Genomic DNA, 24,506 nt, shown 5'->3' on the forward strand with positions numbered 1-24,506 from the left:
AAGCATTCATATGAAGTTTCTAGGAAAAGCAGCAAAGATTGGGTGCAATTTGGAATTCACCGAAGAAGGACCAAAATGATTGATTAAGAGGGGAAATAGAGAATGAGGGTAAACTTGCCTGGAGGGTAAAAACAGAATGTAAAAGCTTCAATAAGCATGTAAAAATAAAAAGATTAGTGAAGTCAAACGTAGGCCCCTTATGGTATTAAATGGAAGAATTTACAATAAATAACAAAGCAATGGGAGAGCAATTAAACAACGACTTTTGAGATGTCTTCACAAAAGACACAAATAACTTTCCAGAAATGCTAAGCAACCAAGGATGTAGTCAGAATGGGTAATTGAAGTGAATTAGTATTTGTGAAAAAAAAGTCTGGTGAAATTAATGGAATTGAAAACCAATCAGTCCCCAAGGCTTCATAATCAACATCCCTTGGCACTAAAGCAGGTGGAAATGGAAGCAATGGAAACGTTTGTTGAATATTGAGGAATTGTCCTGGCAGATTAGAGGGTGGCAAATATAACCCCAATCTTCAAAAGGGAGTCGGAGAAAAAACAGGGAATTATAGTTTGGTTATCTGACATTAGTAGTAGGGAAAATGTAGAGTCTTGCAAAGGATGTGATAACAATACTTTGCCTTTAAGAAATGTATTTGAGTCATGTTTCTTCTGCAGGATTTTGTTTAGAAGTCAGTTCTATTGACCCAGTGCCGCTTAGTCTATAACTGCCAGCCCACATTGTTATATTGCAGAAGCCTAATTGATCCTTATGGCTGGAATGTTTGCTTTAACCTGGGCTAATGCGGTTTTGTTATTTTATTGTTTTCCCCTAGGGTTTTCAGGGTTTGATTAGGTTGATTGCCAGCCTGGCATCCTGAAACTGCTCACCGGGCACCAGTGGCACTGCCAGATTGGCAAACTGGAAATGCCCACCGGGCACTGGGCAGTGCCAAGAGGGAAGAGCTTCATGGGGCAGATCCAGTTGGGGGCAGAACCAGACGGGGGCGGATGGGAGGGAAGGGGGAACTCGGCATGGAAGATTGGGGCTGGTGATGCTTGAGGCGGCACGGTAGCACAGTGGTTAGCACTGCTGCTTCACAGCTCCAGGGTTCCGGGTTCGATTCCCGGCTCGGGTCACTGTCTGTGTGGAGTTTGCACATTCTCCTCGTGTCTGCGTGGGTTTCCTCCGGGTGCTCCGGTTTCCTCCCACAGTCCAAAGATGTGCGGGTTAGGTTGATTGGCCAGGTTAAAAATTGCCCTTTAGAGTCCTGGAATGTGTAGGTTAGAGGGATTAGCGGGTAAATATGTGGGGGTGGGGCCTGGGCAGGATTGTGGTCGGTGCAGACTCGATGGGCCAAATGGCCTCCTTCTGCACTGTAGGGTTTCTATGATTCTAAGATTCTAGGTTGAGGGGTGGGCGAGGGTGTGCGGATGGCGGGGCTGGCAATGTGCGGGGTGGGGGGAGTCGGGATCGGCGATCAGGAGTGAGGAGGGGCATGTCAACCCATATCCCTATGTACTGGGAAATCAGTGCAGGCACAGTGGCTCCCCCGACAGTCGGATGCTGGCCTCGAGAGTGGGATTGGTATGAATCGGCTGACGGCCTTCTTGTTGCTCATATTGCCATAAATTCATTTCACTAAGTTCATCCAAAAACGGGTGGAAAACCTTCTGCTTTCCCACCCATTGGGCAATTTGAATTTTTTCGGGAAAATCGCAGCAAGTAACTCACCTCCTGACTGTCCAAATTCTGTTCATAAACTTGAAGGCACAAGTCAGGGACATGATTTTCAAAAATTCCTTCAGGGAATTTGGCTAGTTGCTGGCTGGGCCAACATTTATTACTCATTGTTAATTGTCCTTGAACTGAGGCCCTTCAAAAGTCAACCACATTTCTGTGGATCTGGAGACACGTGTATGCCAGACCAGGTAAGGATGGCAGATTTCCTTCGCTGAAGGACATTAATGAACCACGTGGTTTTTCATGGCCACCGGCAATAGTTTCATGGTCATCATTCGATATTTGTTGAATTTCAATAGCGTCATGGCAGGATCGAACCCGGTTCCGCAGGGCGACCTTGGGTCTCTGGATTGCTAGGCCAATGACAATATCACGATAGCCTATATCCCCATAATGGAATGTTCTCCACCGGCCTGCATGAGTGCAGCTCCATGGACACGCAAGAAGCTCCATCCAGGACAAAGCAGCCCATTTGATCAGCATACACCATGCTTACTAGGAAATATATCGCTGTTCCTTCACTGTCGTTAGGTCAAAATCGGGAACTCGTTTCCTAACAGCACTGTGATGCATCTACACTACATGGGCCTCAGCGGTGCAAGAAGGGGACTCAACACCACATTTTTATGGACACATAGATAAGTGCAGCAAATGTTGGCCTTGTCAACGATGCCGAAATTCCATGAAAGTACAAAAAAGACTCGAAATGAATCATGTTTGGTTTAGTAGGTTTGTGGTAACTGGTACCAGTAGCTGCTGCAGGCTTTGGGGACGCGGATAAAACAAGTTCACCGTGCTTCCTGGTTTGAAGGCACCTGAAATCTTTTCAGTTGTGTTCTAACACATGTTTTCCATCCCAGAGTGCGCTTTGATGGGCAGTATTTATATGTTGTCGAGCTGGATACAGTTTCGCTGTTACATTGTGATTCATTGTTTTCGACAGGAGTGAAAATATCTGCAATGCGATCACATCGTTTGCCCTGGCCTACATTTCTCCAGAAAAAGCAGAGATCTTATGAATTTGTAACAGATTTAGAAAATGCTGGAAATATCCATCAAGTTTGACAGCAGCTGTTTGGAAAGAAAAACAAAGATAATGATCTTTTTACTGCATGTTATAACCTTCAAGAAATACTAAGCAATCAGAGCAAGCTCCTCCTCAGTGTGGTTCATTGACAACACCTGTTATGACACTCAGAATGTGAGGCAGCTCATTTCACACTGGGAAATCAATATGGATGAGTTTTTGTTAATGGATGAGCCGCTGCTGATTTAGTTTTACCTATGTGCGACTCCTGGAACTTCAAATTCGCATCAAATTATGGAATGTTAACCTTTAAATGAATCTTCATCCTGATACTAAATGCCTCTTTCAATGCCTGTGCAATGGTTTGAAGTGTTGAACATGGGACTACTTCCCCGCAGATCGACACCGAACACTTTCTCAATAGATGCACTGACAATACCAGTCCGACACCTTGCCGGTACTGAGCATGTACTGAACATAACAGACTATGTTCCAAATATGGTAACGGGTCTTCAGTGTGCACATTTAATCTAACTAAAATGTCAGGGGCACAATAGCCCCGAGCGCTGGAAAATATGACCTGAGCCTTCCCTATATGATAGAGAGTGAGCGTCAGTGCGATTTGTGTTTGAAAACACTTGGGACTGGTTTGTGAGGTTAAATATTCCCCGTGTAGAGGGCTGCTTGCAGCAGAGTGCTGTCACTCCGATCCGAAACATTCTTCCTCGTGACTCCTGAGAAACTCTTTCGGTTTTCCTGATGCCATTTTGTTCCATTTGGAGCGTTTTATTACTGATCCCGATCCAGATTGTAGGATCCGGCTTTGATCAGACATGCCAACTTCGGGAAAGGTTCAACCCTGGAATGTTTCAGAATGGAGACGTCATCCTGGGTGGTTTATTCACGATCCATTTTAGAGTAGCTCCGGATTATAACTCATTCCAGTCGAAACCTCAACCAGTGCGCTGTGTGGAGTGAGTGAGAGTTACCTTTCGTCATTCTGTTTGACAATACTCCGGTCTGGAATGGAATCTCCCCTAAGCACAGTTTAATTTTGAGATCACTGTGCCTTATTTTTTGGGTAGTTATTATCCTTCCAGGTTTTGACATTCTTGGCTTTCCTTCTCCCGTTTTCCTTTGATTCATTTACTTATCGAACTCTTATACTTCGGGTTATTCGCTGAGACCAGATAAACTCGGATTGTTCTCCTTAGGGCAGGGAATGCTAAGGGGTAGAGGTGCTTAATATTATCAGGGTTTTTGTTGCGGTAAATTTGTTTACAGTTATTTAAGAAACATAAAGTGCTGGGAATACTGGTTCGGTCTGGCATCATCTATGGAGGGAGAAGCGGGGTTAATATTGTGAGTCGAATATGATTCTTATTCAGAACCAATGGATATATCTGTTGTGGGGGAGATAGAGGATCCTCGCAGGGTCCAGAGAGGTACAATGAGCTGCATCTATTTGGAGTCATAGAGTCATAGAGGTTTACAGCATGGATACAGGCCCTTCGGCCCAACCTGTCCGTGCCGTCCCTTTTTTAACAACTAAGCTAGTCCCAATTGCCCGCGTTTAGCCCATATCCCTCTATACCCATCTTACCCATGTAACTTTCTCAATTCTTTTTAAAAGACAAAATTGTGCCCGTCTCTACGACAACCTCTGGGAGCTTGTTCAGACAGTCACGCACCTTCTGTGTGAAAAAAGTGCCCCTCTGGTCTCTTTTGTATCTCTCCCCTCTCACGTTAGACCTATGCCCTCTAGTTTTAGGCATATTTGCCTTTGGGAAAAGATATCGACTATCTCGCTGATCTATGCCCCTCATTATTTTATAGACCTCTATAAGATCAACCCTAAGCCTCCTACACTCCAGAGAAAAAGTCCCACTCTATCCAGCCTCTCCTTATAACACAAACCATCAAGTCCCGGTTGCATCCTCGTAAGTCTTTTCTGCACTCTTCCTAGTTTAACAATATCCTTTCTATGACAAGGTGACCAGCACTCTACACAGTTTGTTTGCATTAAACGTTTACTTGAGATAAGGTAGAGGGCAGTTTAGTGCAGTTGCTGTAATCTATTTAAGAATGCGGGTAGATTAGTGAGCAGAATGCATAGCTTAACCTAAATGGCAGAATAAGCAGAGGGGAGGTGAGAGTTGTTTTCATTGTGTGTTTTTCTGATCTGGAATTCATTGCCTGAAAGGATGGGAGAAACGGATTTAAGTGCAATTTTCGGGAGTGAATTGGATATTGAGTTGAACAGGAGGCATTTCCACGCGGAGTGGGATTATTGGGATTGCAGCGGATCTGATAGGCCGAAAAACATCATTTTGTGTTAGATCTCGCGATTGAATGTGCGAATAACGAAAACAGGTCTGGAGATTATCAGAAAAAGACAGAATACTGCGGATGCTAGAATCTGAGGCAACAAGCAGTTACATCGATAAGCTGGGTATAGAGGCACATTGATCAAACGGGGGTAATTGGAACTAGCTTAGTGATTAAAAAAGTGGCGGCATGGACAAGTAGGGTCGAAGGGCCTGTTTCCATGCTGTAAACCTCTATGCCTCTATGACTCGAAATAGATACAGCTCATTGTGCCGCGATGGATACTGCGAGGATCCTCGAGTTTTTCCAGCATTTTGTGTTTCTGTTGCTGCTATCTACCCACCTTGTTCGATGTACCCCCAGTTTAAACATCTCCAGCAATGTGATTTTTATTAATGACTTAGAGGAGGGGGCTGAAGGGTGGATCAGTAAATTTGCTGATGACAACAAGATTGGTGGAGTAGTGGGTGAGGTGGTGGGCTGTTATAGGTTGCAAAGAGACATAGATAGGATGCAAAGCTGGGCTGAAAAATGGCAAATGGAGTTTAACCCTGATAAATGTGAGGTGATTCATTTTGGTAGGACTAATTTAAATGTGGATTACAGGGTCAAAGGTAGGGTTCTGAAGACTGTGGAGGAACAGAGAGATCTTGGGGTTCATATCCACAGATCTCTAAAGGTTGCCACTCAAGTGGATAGAGCTGTGAAGAAGGCCTATACTGTGTTAGCTTTTATTAACAGGGGGTTGGAGTTTAAGAGCCGTGGGGTTATGCTGCAACTGTACAGGACCTTGGTGAGATCACATTTGGATTATTGTGTGCAGTTCTGGTCACCTCACTATAAGAAGGATGTGGAAGCGCTGGAAAGAGTGCAGAAGAGATTTACCAGGATGCTGCCTGGTTTGGAGGGTAGGTCTTATGAGGAAAGGTTGAGGGAGCTAGGGCTGTTCTCTCTGGAGCGGAGGAGGCTGAGGGGAGACTTAATAGAGGTTTATAAAATGATGAAGGGGATAGATAGAGTGAACGTTCAAAGACTATTTCCTCGGGTGGATGGAGCTATTACAAGGGGGCATAACTATAGGGTTCGTGGTGGGAGATCCAGGAAGGAAATCAGAGGTAGGTTCTTTACGCAGAGAGTGGTTGGGGTGTGGAATGGACTGCCTGCAGTGATAGTGGAGTCAGACACTTTAGGAACATTTAAGCGGTTATTGGATCGGCACATGGAGCACACCAGGATGATAGGGAGTGGGATAGCTTGATCTTGGTTTCAGATAAAGCTCGGCACAACATCGTGGGCCGAAGGGCCTGTTCTGTGCTGTACTGTTCTATGTTCTATGTTCTATGTAAACTGCCCGTCAAAACATAAATCCTTTCAAGTTTTTCTCAGCGTTGCAATGACCAGGTACAGCGGGAATTATATTGTCTTGAAATAAGTCTAACTCCATAAATGTGTGGCAGGTTTAGCCAAACTGGACTGCGGTGGGCGCTAACTATGGTGTTTGCCATTGAAGAAATAAATGGGAACCCAGATTTGCTTCCTAACATCACGCTGGGTTACAAGATTTTCGACAGCTGTGACTCACCATCTGAAGGGCTTAAAGGAGCTTTCAAATTACTAAATGGGAAAGACAGAATCACTTCGAATGACACGTGTGCTGGCGTTCCATCAGTGCCCATGATTGTTGGAGATGGCGGATCATCGCAATCTATCGCAGTATCGCGAGTGGTCGCTCCTTTCGCCATTGGTATGGTAAGATGTGTGAATGCATTTACACGGACATGGGAAAAGCTTGCGGTTGTAATTACACTGACAAAAGTAAAATACTGCAAATGCTAGAAATCTGAAATAAAAATAGAAAAAGCTGGAAAAGAGTTGAAGAGTTAGACCTTAAGAAATAGAAACAGAAGTATGGTATTCGGACCTAGCACCTGCTCCTCATTCAATCGTATCATTGCTGATCCAACATTCCTCACGTCCACTTCCCTGCCCTTTCCCTTTATTCCCTCATTGATCAAAAATCTATCTATCTGAGCCTTAAAAATACACAAGGACCTTGCCTCCTCAGCTCTCTGTGGCAAAGAGTTCCAGAAATTCCTACTCGTCTCTGTCTGAACTTGGCATCCCTTCATTCTGAGGCTATGCCCTTTGGTCTAAGTCACTCCCATGAGGAGAAACTTCATCTCAATTTTTAATCTGACAAGCCCCCTTCAGAAATCCTAATGTTTGAATGAGATCACCTCTCATTCTTCTAAATTACATTGAGTGGAGTCCGAACTGGTTTAACCTTTCTCCTTAAGGCAATCTCTCCATACCTCTGAACATCTTAGTGAACCTTCTCTGAACTGCCTCCAATGAAATGATATCTTTCCTTAAATCCGGGAATCACAACTGCTCACAATATTCTAGGTGTGCCTTCACCAATTCCCCTAAAACGTGAACTCTGTTTGTCTCTCCACGGTTGCTGCAAGACCTATTATTTAAATGGTAAAAAATTGCAGCATGCTGCTGTGCAGAGGGACCTGGATGTCCTTGTGCAGGAACCTCAAGGAGTTGGTTTGCAGGTGTAGCAGGTAGTTAAGAAGGCAAATGGAATTTTGTCCTTCATTGCTCGAGGGATGGAGTTTAAAAACAGCGAGGTTATGTTGCAGCTGTATAAGGTGCTGGTGAGGCCACACCTGGAGTACTGTGTACAGTTTTGGTCTCCTTATTTGAGAAAGGATGTACTGGCACTGGAGGGGGTGCAGAGGAGATTCACTAGGTTGATCCCAGAGTTGAGAGGGTTGGCTTATGAGGAGAGACTGAGTAGACTGGGGCTGTAATCATTGGAATTCAGAAGAATGAGGGGAGATCTTATAGAAACATATAAGATTATGAAGGGAATAGATAAAACAGAAGCAGGGAAGTTGTTTCCATTGGCGGGTGAAACGAGAACCAGGGGGTGTGGCCTCAAAATAAGGGGAAGCAGAGTTAGGACTGAGTTGAGGAGAAACGTCTTCACAGAAAGGGTTGTGAATCTGTGGAATTCCCTGCCCACTGAGTGAGGTGGGGGGGGGGGGGGGGGGGGGGGCGGCGGAGTGGTTGGGGGGCGGGGGGTGGGGGGGGGGCGGATTGTCTGTGGTGTGGTGGCGGTGCTGTGGACGGAAGTGAGGATAATTCAATAGATTGACCTTGTGTGCTTCATGTGTGACCCATGATTTTAAATGTCTCAGTTCATTAGTTTTCTCTCTCTCCGCCCGCCCCGCCCCCCCCCCCCCCCCACCACACCCCCTCCCCACCCCAAACAGGTCAGCTACTTCGCTTCATGCGCATGCCTCAGTGATAAGCGCGAGTTCCCAACTTTTTTAAGGACAATTCCCAGCGATACCGTTCAGATGAGAGCTTTAGTGCGGATTATACACCACTTCCAATGGACTTGGATCGGAGCTGTGGCTGAAGATAATGAATATGGCCGATTCGGGATGAGGTCTTTAATTGAAGAGGCTGCGAAGTTTGACATTTGCATCGCCTACATCGAATTCCTCTCACCCGGTCGTACCAGAGAAAGGATGCGGCAGGTTGTGAATACCATTAGAAATTCCTCGGCTAAGGTGATGATAATATTCTGCGGAGAGAGTGACGCCATGTCTTTGGTAAGCGAACTCAGAACTCAGAACATTACCGACATCCAACTGATAGCGAGTGAAGCCTGGGTCACATCATTCCAAATGTGGACAGCGGAAACTCGGGACATTTTAACGGGAACAATCGGGTTTGGAATCAGGAGAGCGGAAATTGCAGGACTGAGAGAGTTTCTAGTCAAACTCCATCCTTCCACAGCAGTAGACAACCCATTTGTCGAAGAACTCTGGCGGGAAATCTTTGGCTGTAGCGTCAGAATCTCAAATCAAACTCTGGGAGAAAACATAACAGCTTCCTTTTACAAGCCATGCACAGGTATAGAGAACTTGGAGACAATTGAGACTCCATTCACTGATGTATCGCAGTTAAGAATTTCCTACAATGTGTACAAAGCGGTGTACGCTGCAGCGCACGCACTTCATAATTTACAATCGTGCGAAAATGGTAAAGGCCCATTTCTCAATAAAACATGTGGTCAAAAGTCAAACCATCTATCCTGGCAGGTGAGGAATTATCCAACCTTAACCCTAACCCTAACTCCTATTCATTCTGTCAAGCGAAATCATTTCTTGTTTCGGCAGAGACAACCCAAGAGCACAGAGGAGACCTGTCCCAAAGTCGAATGATTTGGAATTTATTCAATGATGCCTTAATTTCTTTGCGGACAATGCGAAACACTCAGAGTTACAGAAGTTAATAATTGCTTTCCCTTTTCTAAAGCTTTTACGGTACCTGCGGGAGGTACGTTTCATAAACCAGTTTGGGGAGGAAGTAACTTTCGATGAAGACGGAGATCCCATCGCTTCCTATGACTTGGTCAACTGGCAGAAGCGCCGCGATTGGTCGGTAGATTTTGTTAAAGTTGGTTATTATGATTCAGCGTTACCGGAAGGAGAAGAACTCGCGTTGGATGAAAGTAGAATCGTTTGGCACAAAACGGGGCTGGATAGAAAAGTAAGTACATTTTCAGTCCACCAAAGACGAGAAACGATACCTCTGATGCCTTGGGGCGACAGTGACATGGCAGTTTTGTTACTGGAAAAGTAATCCAGAAACCTAGGGTAATGGTCTGATAACCCGGGTTCGAATCCCGCCACGGCAGATGGTGGTATTTGAATTCACTCAGAAATTTCTGGGATTAAGAATCTACCGAGGACTATGAAACCATTGTCGATTGTTGTAAAACCCATCTGGTTCACTAATGTCCTTTAGGGAAGGAAATCTGCCTTCATTACGTGGTCTAGCCTATATGTGACTTCAGAGCCACAGAAATGTGGTTGACAAAGTGCCCTCAGGGATGTACAATAACTGCTAGCCCAGCCAGTGTTGCCCACATCCCATGAACAAACGAAAGAAAAGTTCACTCTTTGCAGCTGCCCCATAATCGAATTTATTTGAGCTATTACATAAGAACATAAGAAATAGGTGCAGGAGTAGGCCATCTGGCCCCTCGAGCCTGCCCCGCCATTCAATAAGATCATGGCTGATCTGAAGTAAATCAGTTTCACTTACCCGCCTGCTCCCCAGAACCCTTAATTCCCCTACCGATCAGAAATCCATCTATCCGTGACTTAAACATATTCAAGGAGGTAGCCTCCAACACTTCAGTGGGCAGAGAATTCCAGAGATTCACCACCCTCTGAGAGAAGAAGTTCCTCCTCAACTCTGTCCTAAACTGACCCCCCTTTATTTTGAGGCTGTGCCCTCTAGTTCTGGTTTCCTTTCTAAGTGGAAAGAATCTCTCCACTTCTACCCTATCCAGCCCCTTCATTATCTCATATGCCTCTATAAGATCACCCCTCAGCCTTCTAAACTCCAACCAGTACAAACCTAATCTGCTCAATCTCTCCTCATAATCTACACCCCTCATCGAGGGTATCAACCTGGTGAACCTTCTCTGCACTCCCTCCAAGGCCAATATATCCTTTCGCAAGTAAGGGGACCAGAACTGCACACAGTATTCCAGCTGCGGCCTCACCAATGCCTTGTACAGATGCAGCAAGACTTCTCTGCTTTTATATTCTATCCCCCTCGCGATAAATGCCAACATCCCATTTGCCTTCGTGATCACCTGTTGCACTTGCAGACTGGGTTTTTGCGACTCATGCACAAGGACCCCCAGGTCCTTATTGTAATTTTTTTCCATTGAAATAATAATCCAATTTGCTATTATATCTTCCAAAATGAATAACCTCGCATTTGCCAACATTGTACTCCATCTGCCAGATCCTCGCCCACTCAGTCAGCCTATCCAAATCTCTCTGCAGACCTTCCGCTTCCTCCATGCAATTCACTTTCCCACTTATCTTCTTGTCATCAGCAAACTTTGTTAGCCTACACTCAGTCCCCTCCTCCAGATCATCTATGTAAATAGTAAACAGTTGAGGCCCCATTACCGATCCCTGCGGCACACCACTAGTCACCATCTGCCAACCAGAAAAGCACCCATTTATTCCAACTCTCTGCTTCCTGTTTGATAGCCAATCCCCAATCCATGCTAATACCCTACCCCCAACTCTGTGTGCCCCAATCTTCCGCAGCACACTTTTGTGAGGTACTTTATCGTACACCTTTTGGAAATCCAAAATCACCACATCCACCGGTTCCCCTCCGTCAACCGCACTAGTCACATCTTCATAAAAATCCAGTAAGTTCGTCAAACGCGACTTTCCTCTCATGAATCCATGCTGCGTCTGCTTGATCGAACCATTCTTATCCAGGTGGCATGCTATTTCTTCTTTAATGATGGATTCCAGCATTTTCCCAACTACAGACGTTAAGCGAACCGGCCTGTAGTTAACCGCCTTTTGTCTACTTACTTTTTTAAACAGCGGCGTATTATTGTAGATTAGACGGAACCAGACTCCTGCGGTAGCGACCCGAGTGAATCTGTTCAGTCACATTTTCGAGAATGGTTTTGAATGTTTGGGGTCAAGGTTAAGATCACTTCTCTTCCTGATATATATTCATGATATGGACTGTGGTGTTCAGGGTATGATTGTAACTTTTTCAGACCATACGAAAATTGGCAAAGTCGTCAACAGTGATGAGGAGATCTTTGATTATTAGAAGGACAAAAGCATGTTTGTGCATTGGGCTGACAGGTGACAGAAGATGTTCATGGAGAGAAATGTGATTTGATGCATTTTATAGGGAGAAATTATGGAGAGACATCTTAAACTAAAGGGGCATTCTCGAAGGGAGATGCAGGAACACATGGACCTCCGTGTATAAGTACATTAGTCATTGAAATGGTAGGACACACCGATAGCGCAGAGGTGGTATCGTAGGCTCTATTCATAGGGGCATTTCGCACACAAGTAAGGAGGTCATGTTGAACTTGTACAAGACACTAGTCGTCAGCTGGAAATTGCGACCCGTTCTGGACGCTATACTTGAGGACGGACTTGAAGACATTGGAGAGAGTGCAGAAGAGATTGACGAGAATGATTCCAGTGATAAAGAATTTTAGCTGTGAGGATAGATTGGAGTGGTTGGGATTGTCTTCGTTGGAGAAAAGAAGGCCGAAAGGAGACTTGTTAGAGAAATCCAAAATCTGAGGGGTGAGGAGAGGGTAAGTAGAATCGCAGAATCACAGTGTGCAGAAGAGGCCTTTTGGCCGAACGTGTCTGCACTGAAACGTGAGAAACATCTGACCGACCTACCTGATCCCATTTGCCACCACCTGACCCATATGAATGTATTTTTTGTTCATTTGTGGGACATGGGCGTCCCTGGCTGGTCAGCATTTATTGCCCAGCCCTAGTCGCTCTTGAGAAGGTGGGGGGTGGTGAGCTCCCTTCTTGAAACGCTGCTGTCCATGTTCTGAGGGTTGACCCACAATGCCGTTAGGGAGGGAATTCCAGGATTTTGACCCAGCGACTGCGATGATGTGCCAATTGCTCATCCAGGTACTTTTTAAAGGACGCGAGGCAACTCACCTCCTCCACCTCCCAGGCAGCGCATTCCAGAGTGCCACCACCCTCTGGGTAAAAAAGGATTTTCCTCACATTCCCCCTAAACCTCCTGCCCCTCACCCTGAGCTTGTGTCACCTCGTGACTGACCCTTGAACTAGAGGGCTAGCTGCTGCTTATCCACCCTGTCCATTCGCCTCATAATCTTATACACAGCGAATCCTTTGACAAAGTTCCACGTGGGAGAAATAAAGAAGGCAAATGTACATGAGATACAGGATAATTTGAGAAGCTGTATTCAAAATTGGCTCAGTTGTAGGAGACAAAGGTTGATGACAGATGGCTGCTTTAGTTACTGGAAGCCAGTATCCAGTGGAGTACCACGGGGATGTGTGCTGGATCCCCTCTTATTCGTCATTTATATACTATTTTCAGGGTACCGAGGAATGACCAACAAAGGATGGCTTGTCTGTTAATGCACACACCAAGTACAAATTCAAAATCTTTCTTGTAAGCTTTGATCAATCAAGGTCCAAGTGAAAACTATTCCAACAAATACGATATTTGCAGATAGTTATCCCCTGTATACCAATTTATAATTTATTATGTTCTTCAAAAGAAAGAGCACCATGTGAAGGTAGCATAATAATGAATAGCATGGACAAAGCAAACACCAACATTTAAGTTCAAGTACACCACAAAATAGAGAGACCCGAGATAAGTGGAATTTATTGAAATATGAACGAGAAACGTGAATACTTATCGAGCAAACAGCGAAGAACATGTAGGTTAATTGCCAAATGAAGTAAGAGAACACATATCATGAAGGGCAGGTATTATTTGACTAATTTGGTGGAATGCTTTGAGAACATTACATGCGCAGTGGACAATGGGAAACATGTGGATGTGGTGTATCTGGATTGACAAGGTGACACACCCAAGACTGCTACATAAGATAAAGGTGCATGGTGTTACGGGTAATGTATTAGCATGGATAGAGGATTGGTTAACTAACAGACAGCAAAGAGTCGGGGTAAATGGGTGTTTTTCTGGTTGGCGATCAGTGACTAGTGGTGTGCATCAGGGATCAGTGTTGAGACCGCAATTGTTTACGAGTTACAGAGCTGATTTGGAGTTGGGGACCAAGTGCAGTTTGTCAAAATTCACAGATGACACTGAGGTGACTGTCAGAACAAAGTGTGCAGAGGAGGCTGAAAGCCTGCGAAGGGATATAGATAGACCAAGTGAGTGGGCAAGGGTCTGGTAGGTGGAGCACAATGTTGCTAAATGTGAGGTAATCTATTTTGGTAGGAATAATAGCAAAATGGACATTATTTAAATGATAAAAAATTGCAGCATGCTGCTGTACAGAAGGACCTATATGTCCTTGTGCAAGAATCACAAGGAGTTGGTTTGCAGGTGCAGCAGGTAATTAAGAAGGCAAATGGAATTTTCTGCTTAATTGCGAGAAGAATGGAGTTTAAAAACAGTGAGGTTATGTTGCAGCTGTATAAGGTGCTGGTGAGGCCACACCTGGAGTACTGTGTACAGTTTTGGTCTTCTTACTTGAGAAAGGATATTCTGGCAGTGGAGCGGATGCAGAGGAGATTCACGAGGTTGATTCCGGAGTTGGGAGGGTTGGCTTATGAGGAGAGACTGAGTAGACCGGGGCTATACTCATTCGAATTCAGAAGAATGAGGGAAACTCTTATAGAAACAGATAAGATCATGAAGGAAATATATACGATAGAAACAGGGAAGTTGTTTCCACTGGCGGGTGAAACTAGAACTAGGGGGTGCAGCCTCAAAATAATGGGGAGCAGATTTCGGATTGAGTTGTCGAGGAACTTCTTCACACAAAGGGTTGTGAATTTGTGGAATTCCCTGCCCAGTGAAGCAGTTGAGGCTACCTCATTGAATGTTTTTAAGGCAAGGATGGATAAATTTTTGAACAGTAAAGAAATTAAGGGTTATGGTGAGCGGGCGGGTAAGTGGAGCTGAGTCCATGAAAAGATCAACCATGATCTTATTGAATGGCGGAGCAGGCTCGAGGGGCCAGATGGCCTACTCCTTCTCCTCGTTGTTTTGTTTTTATGTTCTTTTCGGGATCATTCAAAATAGCACCTCCGATCCACAGTGGAAGAGTTAATGCGCCAGATGATTGAAATGCAATGGCCTTTCATTAACTCCCCATTTTACTACGTGCGAGTAACTAATGTTATGTCGATGAACATTGAAAATTTGACAAAACGTTTGGTTAATCATCGGGTCTGCAACATCTATGGTCACAGTTCAATAAAAATTTTCAGACTCCGCACGCCACTTCTGAATCCTGTCGATTTGATGAAATATTTTACTTTTAGCCTCTGACGTATTATGGCACTGTCTCTGGTCTGTGTTTTATGGAAGAGTTTCAAACAGTTGATATGAGTCCCTTGAAGTATGTTAAATATGTCCCACAAATCATTCTATTGCTCTTTATGGAGTAATTGTAAATCTGGATTCGTAATTAGCCATAGTTTTTTTCTTTATTTTGTGATGGAGTGTGGCTATCGCTGGCAAAGCCAATATTTACTGGCCATCCCTAATCGCCCTTAAACTGGGTGGCTTACAAAGCCTTATTTGAGAGTGGTTAAAAATTAAACCCCATCGCTTTACGTCTCAATGTCGGTCGGACCACACAAGGTGGACAGATTTCCTTCCTTTCAACCAGACTTTTAGAACATAGAACATAGAACAGTACAGCACAGAACAGGCCCTTCGGCCCACGATGTTGTGCCGAGCTTTATCTGAAACCAACATCAGGCTATCCCACTCCCTATCATCCTGGTGTGCTCCATGTGCCTATCCAATAACCGCTTAAATGTTCCTAAAGTGTCTGACACCACTATCACTGCAGGCAGTCCATTCCACACCCCAACCACTCTCTGCGTAAAGAACCTACCTCTGATATCCTTCCAATATCTCCCACCACGAACCCTATAGTTATGCCCCCTTGTAATAGCTCCATCCACCCGAGGAAATAGTCTTTGAACGTTCACTCTATCTATCCCCTTCATCATTTTATAAACCTCTATTAAGTCTCCCCTCAGCCTCCTCCGCTCCAGAGAGAACAGCCCTAGCTCCCTCAACCTTTCCTCATAAGACCTACCCTCCAAACCAGACAGCATCCTGGTAAATCTCCTCTGCACTCTTTCCAGCGCTTCCACATCCTTCTTATAGTGAGGTGACCAGAACTGCACACAATATTCCAAATGTGTTCTCACCAAGGTCCTGTACAGTTGCAGCATAACCCCACGGCTCTTAAACTCCAACCCCCTGTTAATAAAAGCTAACACAGTATAGGCCTTCTTCACAGCTCTATCCACTTGAGTGGCAACCTTTAGAGATCTGTGGATATGGACCCCATGATCTTTCTGTTCCTCCACAGTCTTCAGAACCCTACCTTTGACCCTGTAATCCACATTTAAATTAGTCCTACCAAAATGAATCACATTTATCAGGGTCAAACTCCATTTGCCATTTTTCAGCCCAGCTTTGCATCCTATCTATGTCTCTTTGCAGCCTACAACAGCCCTCCACCTCATCCACTACTCCACCAATCTTGGTGTCATCAGCAAATTTACTGATCCACCCTTCAGCCCCCTCCTCTAAGTCATTAATACAAATCACAAAGAGCAGAGGACCAAGCACTGATCCCTGTGGCACTCCGCTAGCAACCTGCCTCCAATCCGAAAATTTTCCATCGATCAGACAGCCAGTTACCTATCCAATCGGCCAACTTTCCCTCTATCCCACACCTTCTCACTTTCATCATAAACCAACCATGGGTGACCTTATCAAACGCCTTACTAAAATCCATGTATATGACATCAACTGCCCTACCTTCATCAACACACTTAGTTACCTCCTCAAAAAATTCAATCAAATTTCTGAGGCACGACTTGCCGTTCACGAATCCGTGCTGACTATCCCGGATTAATCCGCATCTTTCTAAATGGTCGTAAATCCCATTCCTATGGACCTTTTCCATCAATTTACTAACCACCGAAGTAAGACTAACCGGTGTATAATTACCAGGGTCATTCCTATTCCCTTTCTTAAACAGAGGGACAACATTCGCCATTGTCCAGTCCTCTGGCACCATCCCCGTGGACAGTGAGGACACAAAGATCAAAGCCAAAGGCTTTGCAATCTCAACCCTTGCCTCCCAAAGAATCCTAGGATATATTGCATCAGGCCCAGAGGACTTATCGACCTTCAGTTTATTCAAAACTGCTAGGACATCCTCCCTCCGAACATCAATTTCCTCCAGCCTATTAGCCTGTAACACCTTCTCTTCCTCAAAAACATGACCCCTCTCCTTGGTGAACACTGAAGAAAAGTATTCATTCATCACCTCGCCTATCTCTACTGACTCCATACACAAGTTCCCACTACTGCCCTTGACTGGCCCTAACCTCACCCTGGTCATTCTTTTATTCCTCACATAAGAGTAAAAAGCCTTGGGGTTTTCCTTGATCCGACCCGCCAAGGACTTGTCATGTCCCCTCCTAGCTCTCCTCAGCCCCTTTTTCAGCTAGTTCCTTGCTAACTTGTAACCCTCAATCGAGCCATCTGAACCTTGTTTCCTCATCCCTACATAAGCTTCCCTCTTCCTTTTCACAAGACGTTCATCCTCTTTCGTGAACCATGGTTCCCTCACTCGGCCATTTCCTCGCTGCCTGACAGGGACGTACATATCAAGGACACCCAGTATTTGTTCTTTGAAAAAGTTCCACTTTTCATTAGTGCCTTTCCCTGACAGTTTCTGTTCCCAACTTATGCCCCCTAATTCTTGCCTAATCGCATCATAATGACCTCTGCCCCAATTGTAAACCTTGCTCTGCCGTACGGCCCTATCCCTCTCCATTGCAATAACAAAAGACACCGAATTGTGGTCACTATCTCCAAAGTGCTCTCCCACAACCAAATCTAACACTTGGCTCGGTTCATTTCCCAGTACCAAATCCAACGTGGCCTCACTTCTTGTCGGCCTATCCACATATTGTGTCAGGAAACCCTCCTGCACACATTGCACAAAAACTGCCCCATCCGAACTATTTGACCTACAAAGGTTCCAATCAATATTTGGAAAGTTAAAGTCCCCCATGACAACTACCCTGTGACCCCCACACATATCCATAATCTGCTTAGCAATTTCTTCCTCCACATCTCTATTACTATTTAGGGGCCTATAGTAAACTCCTAACAACGTGACCGCTCCTTTCCTATTTCTAACCTCAGCCCATATTACCTCAGTGTGCAGATTCCCCTCGAAGTGCCTTTCCGCAGCCGTTAAACTATTTATAGAGAAATCTACGATGGTTCGTAGTGAGCGTCCGGAAAGAAAATGAATAATTCCGGATATATTAATTAAATTTAAATCCCACCAGCTGCAGTGGTGTTTTTGAACGTATGCCCCAGAGCATTGGCCTCGGCCTTTAGATTAGTAGTCGAGTGACATTACCATTGCAGTACCGTGTTCCCTTGAGCAATGAATGTAGTTACAAAGACAATTTGTGTTTTCATTACATTTCGGTTTCTGAATTATAACCACGTTACAGCGGTAGTAAGAAGAGATCACATACCCTCAGGTGACAAAGGTACACTTATTGATAACGTTGACAGTTATAATTGCGCATGACGTTAATACTTGCTAAGATTTCCCAGCTCTGATTTGCACGCTTTGTAAATAGTTGGATTTGAGAATAAAATATCGCCTCTGTCTCCGCAGGTCCCTGTCTCAGTATGTAGTGATAGTTGTGTTCCAGGAACAAGAAGAGCTGTTCGGAAGGGACAGCCTGTTTGCTGCTTTGACTGTTTAGCGTGCGCTGATGGGGAGATCAGTAACCAGACAGGTAGGCAAGAATGAGAACATCTTTAATATTCCAGCAGGAAAAATGAAAGTGGGAATTACATGTACCAAGGCATTGTTTGGATTTGTCATCAGAGCAGCTTTCATTAATTCCGAAAAGTGCATTTGAACTACTATTTGTACATTTCTGTCCACAGATTCGATCGAATGTATCAACTGCCCAGCAGATTACTGGTCCAACGTTCCAAGAAATCAATGCATTCCGAAAGAGGTTGAGTTCCTCTCGTTTCACGACAGTATGGGAATAACACTCGCAGCGATTTCCTTGTTTGGAGCTTGTATCACAGGAGCTGTTGCAGCAGTTTTCTTACATTTCATAAACACTCCCATTGTAAGGGCCAACAATTCTGAATTGAGTTTCCTTCTATTAATCTCATTAATATTCTGCTTTCTGTGTTCCATTGCATTCATTGGACAGCCATCACCATGGTCATGTATGGTGCGTCACACTGTGTTTGGAGTTAGCTTTGTTCTGTGTATTTCCTGTATTCTCAGTAAAACGCTGGTGGTGCTGATGGCATTTAAAGCAACCCTACCATCCAGTCATGTGATGAAATGGTTTGGACCCAAACAACAACGATCAATTGTCTTTCTCTGCACATTGATTCAAAATATAATATGTGTGATCTGGTTGGTGACATCTCCCCCAGTCCCAGTTAAAAACGCGGAGTATCAGAGTGATAAAATTATCCTTAAGTGTGACGTGGGTTCCATAGTTTCATTCTGGAGTGTTATAGGTTACATCGGGCTGTTAGCTTGCACGTGTTTGATTTTAGCATTCCTGGCCCGAGCTTTACCCGACAAGTTCAATGAAGCTAAATTCATTACCTTCAGCATGCTCATCTTTTTTGCCGTTTGGGTCACTTTTATTCTCACATATGTGAGCAATCCGGGGAAATATGCGGTCGTTGTGGAAATATTTGCAATTTTAGCATCAAGCTACGGATTGCTGATCTGTATCTTTGCTCCAAAATGTTACATTATCTTGTTAAAATCAGAAGAGAACACCAAAAAGCACCTGATGGCTAAAAATGTGCAACCTTAGCTAATTACCCGAGTTTTGTAAATTCAGAAGTCTGCACGATGATGAAGAATTGGGCATGTTGAATGAATAATGCAGTTTTACACTTAACACAAAAGATTTGACTTCTAATATTCCTGGCACTGTTTTCTGATAAGATTGCCCCGAATTAAGATACCTTTCATCGGTGGATTAAGTAATGAAATGTTCTTCATTCTGTATAAACTAGAAACACATATAGTAAGATTTTGAGTGTTTGCTGACAAGGCTTAAGTCTGTATTTTGATTACTATTAATAAATGCAACTATAAAATCGTAAAAGGATTCAAATGAACAAAGTAGGTGGCGATACAACACAAATGTATGGGAAGAAATGCCTGAAGTTCATCATCCCACATTCGTGACACCCAATTGCTTCAAGCACGCTTCTGTCCCGCACACATCTGTGATTTGTTACATTTTCCGCAGCTCTTGAGAGTGTTCGTCAGTCCTTGTGATTTTGCACTTATTTGGCTGTTATTGTTAAAGAGGTTTCTCTGACAGAAATTACTGGGAGAAGGATACAATTCCCTTCTGAAGAATGTGTTTGTTGGTGCTCTGTGGTGCATTTTCAGCACGTGGCTTTTAATAAGGATGGTTATCTGGTTGGAAACAATTTGAACCGTTTCTTATGGAAGTGTTACGTATTGTCAGACTTAATTTAACTCGTCTTGCATGTCAGGAATAATCTGCAACAACTATTTATTCTTTATTGTTCCAATTTTTAGGTCGCTGCTGACAATGCAAACCGGAACATGTTGCTTTAACTTTTGAGTTGATTTGATTGATCATTATCAGAAGTATTAGTATACAATTAAAAGTATTGTTCCTTATGCGCTATACAAACAAAGCATACCGTTCACAGAGAAGGAAAGGGGAGAATGCAGAATTTAGTGTTCCAGTCATAGCTAAGGTATAGAGAAAGATCAACTTAATGCAAGGTAGGTTCATTCAAAGGTTTGATGGCAGCCGGGAAGAAACTGTTCTTGAGTCAGTTGGTACGTGACCTCAGACTTCTGTATGTTTTCCCCGACGGAAGAAGGTGGAAGAGAGAATGTCCGGGGTGAATGGGGTCATTAATTATGCTGCCTACTTTGCCAAGGCAACGGGAAGTGTAGGCAGAGTCAATGGATGGGAGCTGGTTTGCGTGCTGGATTGGGCTACATTCATGGCCTTTTGTACCAAGGCCAAGCAGTGATATAACCAGAAAGAATACTTTCTATGGTGCATCTGTAAAGCTTGGTGAGAGTTGTAGCTGACATGCCAAATTTTCTTCGTCTTCTGAGAAAGTGAAGGCATTGGTGAGCTTTGTTAACTACAGTGTCGGCGTGGGGTGGACCAGGAGAGGTTGTTGGTGATCAGGACACCTAAAAACTTGAAGCTCTCGACCATTTCTACTTCGTCCTCGTTCACGTAGACAGGAGCATGTTCTCACTATGCTGCCTGAAGTCGATGAAAATCTCATTTGTTTTGTTGAAATTGAGCGAGAGTTTATTGTCGCCGCACCAGTTCACCAGACTCTTTATCTCATTCCTGTACTCTGTCTCGTCATTGTTTGAGATCCGAACCACCACGGTGGTGTTGTCAGCAAACGTGAAAATCGAGTTGAAGTGGAATTTGGCGACATAATCATAGGTAGATAAGGGATATAGTAGGAGGCTGAGAACACAGCCTTGTGGGGCACCAGTGTTGAGGATTATCGAAGAGGACATGTTTTTGCTTATCCTTACTGATTGTGATCTGTCGGTTATGAAGTTCAGGGTCCAGTCACTGTAGGAGCAGACGAGGCCCAGGCCACGGAAATTGGAGATGAGTTTCGTAAGAATAATGGTGTTCACCCAGACCTCAATCCTTTCTATTCGTCGAATTTCAAATGAAATATCAATTCCGTTTTCCAAGGAATCTGATGAATCACAGTTTTTGTTGTTACATCGATTAAGTTGCCTATTCCGATGGATTGCATCACATGTTGAGAAAGAAAGTATTGGAAGGGTTTACATTAATATATTTTCTAGGTGGGGAGGTGCCAGAGCGCTGGTGAGAGGAAAATGTGACACCTTTATTCAAGAAAGTGTGTCAGGACAGTCCCAGCAACGACAGGCCAATTAGTTTAATATTCGTGGTGGATAAAGTTTTGGAATCCATAATCGTGGAAGAAAATTGACAGGCACTTGGAGAGGTTTGAATTAATGAAGCAGATCCAGCACAGATTGTGAAATGCACAACACGTTTGACTAATTTAATGGATTTTGTTTGTTAATAACAAAGATAGTTGATGAGGTCAATACAGTGGATGTTGTCAACATGGATATTAAGAAAATGTTTGACAATGTATCAGATCAAATGCTGTTTAACAAAATTTAGCCTGTGGAATAGTATGGTTGGAGTGCAATTAGATAAGAAAACACTTAAAGGATAGAAAACAGCGAATGGTGGTAGATGGTCGGTTTTTCGATTCGGTGGAGTTCCCTGAGGGTCACTGCCAGGGCCAATGATTTTTTGCTTTGGATTTTTAAATCTATTAATGGGATGTGGATATCGCTGCCTCGGCCAACATTCATTGCTTATCCCTAATTACCAGCCACGCCCACATTCCATGAAATCACAAAATGACTCGAAAGAATTCATGTTCGTCATGAAGGTGTAGTAGGTTTATGGTAGCTTATATCAGCAGCTGTTGTAAGCTTTGGGGACGCAGGTAGAACAGGATTATCGTGCTTCCTTGTTTGAAGGGGCTTGATTCGTTGTTTTCGACAGGAGTGAAAATATCTGTAATTTGATCACATCGTTTGCCCTGGCCTACATTTCTCCATAAAAGGCAAAGAAATCTCATGAATTGGTAAAGAAGTAGAAAATGCTGGAAATATTCAGAATGATTGGCAGCAGTTGTAGTGAGAGAGAGAATAAATAAAGCTAATTTAGGTCGATGAACTTTTAGAGATGCAAGGACTGATAAGGGACAGTCAGCATGGCTTTGTGAGTGGAAAATCATGTCTCACAAATTTGATTGAGTTTTTTGAAGGGATAACAAAGAAGGTAGATGAGAGCAGTGCAGTTGATGTTGTCTACATGGACTTTAGCAAAGTCTTTGACAAGGTACCGCATGGTAGGTTGTTGCATAAGGTTAAATCTCACGGCGTTCAGGGTGAGGTAGCAAAATGGATACAAAATTGGCTTGATGACAGAAGCCAGAGAATGATTGCAGAGGGTTTGTTTTTCAAACTGGAGGCCTGTGGCCAGCGGTGTGCCTCAGGGAGCGGTGTTGGGTCCACTGTTATTTGTCATTGATATTAATGATTTGGATGAGAATATAGGAGGCATGGTTAGTAGCTTTGCAGATGACACCAAGATCCGTGGCACAGTGGAGGGTGAAGAAGGTTTATCTCGGATTGCAACGGGATCTTGCTGATAAGTGGCAGATGGAGTTTAATTTAGATAAATGCGAGATGGTGCACTTTGGTAGATTGAACTGGGGCAGGACTTACTCAGTTAATGGTAGGTCTTTGGGGAGAGTTACAGAACAAAGAAATCTAGGGGTACAGATTCATAGCTCCTTGAAATTGGAGTCACAGGCGGACAGAGTGGTGATGATGAAAATCAGCATGCTTGGTTTCATTGGTCAGAACATTTAATACAGGAGTTGGGACGTCTTGTTGAAGTTGTACAAGACATTGGTAAGGCCACACTTGGAATATTGTGTACAGTTCTGGTCACCCTATTATAGAAAGGATATTATTGAACTAGAAAGAGCAGAAACGCTTGACTGGGATGTTATCGGGACTTGATGGTTTGAGTTATAAGGAGAGGCTGGATAAACCGGGACTTTTTTCTCTGGAGAGTCGGAGGCTGAGGGGCGATCTTATAGAGGTCTAAAAAATAATGAGGGGCATAGATTCGCTAGTCAATATCTTTTCCCAAAGGCAGGGGAGTCTAAAACTAGAGGGCATAGGTATAAGGTGAGAGGGGAGAGATACAAAAGGGTCCAGAGGGGCAATGTTTTCACACAGAGGGTGGTGAGTGTCTGGAACAAGCTGCCAGCGGTAGTAGTAGAGGCGGGTACAAATTTGTCTTTAAAAAGCATTCAGACAGTTACATGGGTAAGATGGGTATAGCGGGATATGGGCCAAATGCGGGCAATTGGGACTCGCTCGGGAGTTTTAAAAAAGGGCGGCATGGACAAATTGGGCCGAACGGCCTGTTTCCATGCTGTAAACCACTCTGACTCTATAACTTTTTACTGCGTGTTATGATCTGCAACAAATACTAAGCAATCAGAGCAAGCTCCTCCTCAGTGCGGTTCATTGACAACATCTGTTATCACACTCAGAATGTGAGGCAGCTCATTTTACACCAGGAAAACAATATGGATGAGTTTTTTTAATGGATGAGCCGCCGCTGATTTAGTTTCACCTCTGTGCGACTCCTGGAACTTCAAATTCGCATCAAAACATGGAATGTTAACCTTTAAATCAATCTTCATCCTGATACTAAATGTCTCTTTCAGTGCCTGTGCAATGGTTTGAAGTGTTGAATATGGGGCTACTGCCCCGCCGATTGACACCGAACACTTTCTCAATAGATGCACTGACAATAGCAATCCGATACCTTGCCAATACAGAACAGGCTATCTTCCAAATATGGTAACGGGTCTTCGGTGTGCACATTTAATCTAACTAAAATGTCAGGGGCACAATAGCCCCGAGCGCTGGAAATTATGACATGAGCCTTCCCTGTATGACAGCGAATGAGCGTCAGTGAGATTTGTGTTTGAAAACTCTTGGGACTGGTATGTGACGGTTAAATATTCCCCGTGTAGAGAGTTGCTTGCAGCAGAGTGCTGTCACCCCGATCCGAAACATTCTTCCGAGTGACTCCTGAGAAACTCTTTCGGTTTTCCTGA

At 44.0% G+C, this 24,506-nt stretch overlaps 1 protein-coding gene across 1 annotated transcript; it reads left to right on the forward strand.

Moving 5' to 3' along the window:
- The first annotated feature begins 3,599 nt into the window (after positions 1–3,599).
- On the forward strand, positions 3,600–19,591 carry LOC144485236 (extracellular calcium-sensing receptor-like). The gene is made up of 6 exons (XM_078203447.1): positions 3,600–3,742; positions 6,554–6,845; positions 8,381–9,217; positions 9,435–9,668; positions 18,406–18,529; positions 18,684–19,591. The coding sequence occupies exons 1-6, from the start codon at positions 3,633–3,635 to the stop codon at positions 19,589–19,591; spliced, it is 2,505 nt and encodes an 834-aa protein (XP_078059573.1). The 5' UTR covers positions 3,600–3,632.
- Positions 19,592–24,506: the final 4,915 nt, after the last annotated feature.

This window comes from Mustelus asterias, chromosome 3 (assembly GCF_964213995.1).
Source record: "Mustelus asterias chromosome 3, sMusAst1.hap1.1, whole genome shotgun sequence".
Lineage (NCBI taxonomy): Eukaryota > Metazoa > Chordata > Chondrichthyes > Carcharhiniformes > Triakidae > Mustelus > Mustelus asterias.

Coding starts and splice junctions, on each gene's coding strand:
- LOC144485236 (XM_078203447.1), top strand. CDS start 3,633: ATGTTTCAGAATGGAGACGTCATCCTGGGTGGTTTATTCACGATCCAT. Junction 9,218..9,434: donor CAAACCATCTATCCTGGCAG/GTGAGGAATTAT, acceptor CCTTTTCTAAAG/CTTTTACGGTACCTGCGGGA. Junction 18,530..18,683: donor GGAGATCAGTAACCAGACAG/GTAGGCAAGAAT, acceptor TTCTGTCCACAG/ATTCGATCGAATGTATCAAC.